This window comes from Oryzias melastigma, linkage group LG9 (assembly GCF_002922805.2).
Source record: "Oryzias melastigma strain HK-1 linkage group LG9, ASM292280v2, whole genome shotgun sequence".
NCBI classification, from domain to species: Eukaryota; Metazoa; Chordata; class Actinopteri; order Beloniformes; family Adrianichthyidae; genus Oryzias; species Oryzias melastigma.
Window position 1 is genome coordinate 31,116,751 of NC_050520.1, and position 3,892 is coordinate 31,120,642.

General features: G+C 36.2%; 1 protein-coding gene across 1 annotated transcript in view; it reads left to right on the plus strand.

The window, feature by feature from the left end:
* The first annotated feature begins 2,293 nt into the window (after positions 1-2,293).
* LOC112148638 (vesicle-associated membrane protein 8) overlaps positions 2,294-3,892 on the plus strand; it is a 4,158-nt gene continuing 2,559 nt past the window's right edge. The window contains exons 1-2 of the mRNA XM_024275878.2: positions 2,294-2,584; positions 2,702-2,822. Coding sequence (XP_024131646.1) covers positions 2,766-2,822 — 57 coding nt within the window. The 5' untranslated portion in view covers positions 2,294-2,584; positions 2,702-2,765. The remainder of the gene's footprint in view (positions 2,585-2,701; positions 2,823-3,892) is intronic.

Genomic DNA, 3,892 nt, shown 5'->3' on the forward strand with positions numbered 1-3,892 from the left:
ATTACCAATCCTAATTTAAAAAGTAATTTTTTTTTCTTTAGTCAGAGAGCCACTTTGGAGAAGTAAAAGAGCCACTTGTGGCTCTGGAGCCGCATGTTGCAAACCCCTGTCATAGGGGGACTTTAAGGTACATTTTCTTGCTTAGTTCGGAACCATCATGGCTTGTTTTCTTGTCTGAAAGGTTACATGTTTTTACTTTTGTTTTCTTTAACTTTGACTCTCGCCTTTTTCTCTTTTTATGCTATTATTTCATACATTTCAGTAATACATTTTGAAAAACCTTCAACAACCATCCATCCTCTTTGTCCATCAAACTCTGTCTTGATCAGGGTCATGCGGTTGCTGGAGCCTATCCCAGCTGAAGGTGGGTTAAATCCTGGATAGTTCACCCGTCGTTAGCCTGAATAGCCATATGGTCTTTCAAATCTGATCCTTTCTACTACACTGGATCACATTTCAATCGAACTCTTTATGAATTTGACATTTACCACAATGAAAAGAAAAAAATACATTTCACAGTTCCACATGCAGTTCATGACAGCATGAAAACATATGTGTCATTGGATACTGTTCAATAATACCTAATTGAGTTGTAACATACAGTTTGAGGGAGGCGACTTGAACCCTCTCCAGTGAAAACAGCACATCAGCGTCGGTAAAGCTCAAATCCCAACAAAAGACTTCTGGGAAAAGCCGCAGAGTCACAAAGGACAGATCAGGACGATGAGTGCACAGATTTGCATTCCCATGACTCAGTCTGACCTGGTTTCCCATCAACAACAAATATGCTTTGTGTTCATGCATCAGACTCACATTGTCTCTGCCTCTTTTGGCGTCAAACTCCTATAAAAGAGCTCAACTTATAGATACAACTGCCTGCTTTATTATCATTGGGTTGTAATCACAGGAGCCTCCATTGCTCTGATTTAAATGTTTATTAGTAAAATATCCTCTTTATTTCACTCCTAGTTTGGAAGATGTTTTTCTCTCAAAGGGACAATTATGAGTTTTGTGTCTTTTATTGAGTTTAAGCTGTTTTAATGACACTCAGTTACCCAACTATCGCATGACTTGAAAGATCTTTCACTTAAAGTCAAAGAAAACTGTTACTTAAGAGGGGAAAGTATTCTGGCCACCAGCCTCAACACCTGGGTATAATTTGCAACATACCCACCAGCTTTCCCTTCTCTGCATTCTTCAGCAGTCTGAGCGAAATCTTTCATGACTTCAGCCAATGTTCTTTCAGAGGTTTACTTTTTTCTCTCTTTTCTGAAATATAGAAAAGAGAAATAATAAATAAGACTAATTAACGGATGCATTGTTTTCCTTTTTCAATAAGAACTGAAATGACCTCCACAGTGTGGGAAAGTGTGGCAATCCAGTTTTTTGTGCACCAGCCAGAGAAATGAGAGGAACCCTATTGACTCACTTCCTCTTCTCACATCTGTTTGACTTTCTGCTGTCACCTTGTGGCAGTTCCATGTCAGTTTTATTTTTTAAGCAAAAGGTCCGTCCTTTAGCTGGGACTTGAGTTGATGTGTTTGCTGCATAAAGAAAGTGAAGTGAAGCTCTGTGAACAAACTGCACTGAACACAAACATGCTCTGACTCGTCTGAGAAACTATATAAACAGTCAGAGTCAGACTATTGTGTTGTGAAGTCCACTCCAAAATAGGGCTGCATCACTGGGTACCTCACGATACGATGCGATACGCGACACATGCCGATTATAAATAAAAATCATCTCTAATAACTCACATTTGGTAGAAAAACACATATTTTGTGGAGAAATATATCCCCATTTATTTTTGAGCTTCAACATCATAACTAGCTATAGCATTACCTGCAATAATGCTGGTATGAATGCTGTAAGCTGAACTTGAAGATGCTAGTGCTGATAGCTGATGATAGCTAGCTAAAATATTAGCTAGATCCCAAAATAGCCTAAAAAAAAGAGAGAAAAAGAAAAAAAAGTAGTTTAGCCAAAACAGCTAGCATGTAGCTGAAAAAATAGCTAAACTTCAAAATAGCCTTAAAAAGTCTAAAAAAAAGCCGAAATTAGCCAAAAATTCTAGCATGTAGCAGAAATATTAGCTAAACTCACAAACAGCCTAAAAATAAAAAAATAAAAGTATAAATGAGCCCAAAATAACTCGTGTGTAAATATTAGCCTAACTCCAAAACAGCCTAAAAAACAAAAAAACAAAAGCCTTAGATAAAACAGCTAGCATGTAGCTGAAATATTGGCTAAACTCAAAAACAGCCTAAAAATGGAAAAAAAGCATGAATGAGTCAAAACAGCTAGTGTGTAAATATTAGCCTAACTCCAAAACAGCCTGAAAAGCAAACAAAAAAAACTTTTTTTTGTTGTTTTTGTTTTTGATTTTTAGTTGAAAAATGAATGATACACGGATTGACCTGTCCTGGGTGTACCCTGTCTTTCCCCATCAGTAGCCGGGTAGGTCCAGCATTCCTGTGACCCCGAAGGAGACGAGCGGCCAAGAAGATGACTGAATAACAAAAATGGCTTCAGCGTCTTCATTGACCACATTCAGCAAAAAGCATTCACACCAGCATTATTGCAGGTAATGCAACTTTTTCTAGTTCTTCCTCGATTCCTTTTGTCTGTGTGTGTATTTATTCTATTGTATTCCATTTCTTTTCCTGCATTACTCAATCCATCTGTATTCCCACCCACAAAGTGAAAAGGACGTCGCCTACTTTCTGTCAAATACACGTGTGGCTGTTGAGAGATCTTGACAGTAAATGAGTCAACGAGCTGACATGTCTGAGACAAACGCAGCAGGAGAGAAGACAGAAATGGTAGGTGGATGTTAAACTTATCGTCAATAACTAATCAGCAATACTGTCATGTTTGAAGATGCAGCCGGAGTTTTCATCACACTTGAAGAAAATTTGACTTAAAAGAAAACAATTTGATCTAAAATGTCAATTTTCTTTTTATTTTAATAGTGTCTGGATATTTTCACATATATTTAATCTTTATTTACTCAGAATTTTCACAAAAGTGCTTTTTCTTTGTATTATTGTTGTTTGACTACATTGCTCTTCATCCTTAAAAGTGATTATGTTTTTGATAAATCCCTAAAAATGTTTTTTTTTCTTTTGTTTAATTATCAGGAACGATAATATCCTGTTAGTTGTTCTGGTAAATAAGAGACAGTAGTTTCCTTCCAGGAAGCAGGTTACAGATTAAGAACAGAGTGAAGAAAACCTGTTTGACTTGATGGTTTCATCTTTATAAGGTCTTTACCGTAGATCACCAGTAAAACCAAGATTTGACACAATATACAGAAAAAAGTTTGTTTTAGGCCCGGGGGCCGGATCCGGCCCTCTGGGTAATTATATCCCAGTTCGACCCTCCAGGTCATTTTATTTTATTGTTATTAATGCCCCGATGTTATATTGCACTTATTCATAACTTGTATAAATTCGACAAAATATATTTTTATTGAGAGTAAAATATTAAAAGTTATTTAAAATTTAAATTGATTTATTCTGGAAAAATATTCCTGCCCTTTTATTATCCATAATTATGTTGTTAAAAAGTTACAGTTTTAAAGTTTTAAAAATTTAGTTTAGAGTGTTCAATAAATGTTTATCCTGTTCAGCCCACGACCTGAGGTGTGTTTTGGATTTTATCCCCTTGTGTGATTGAGTTTGACCCCCCTGCGTAGGGTCATGGGTTAAGAGTTTGTTTAATTGTCTTGCATGTTAACATCCACTAGAGGTCGCCAGTGTGTTGATCTCCAGCTTTAACCATGTCTCTATTTTTGTCAGAACACTTTAATTTTTCATACATTGAATTTTTCAGATAAATGAAGTAAGAAAAAATGGTTCCATCTGAATAAATTAGTGCAGTTGTTGTTTTT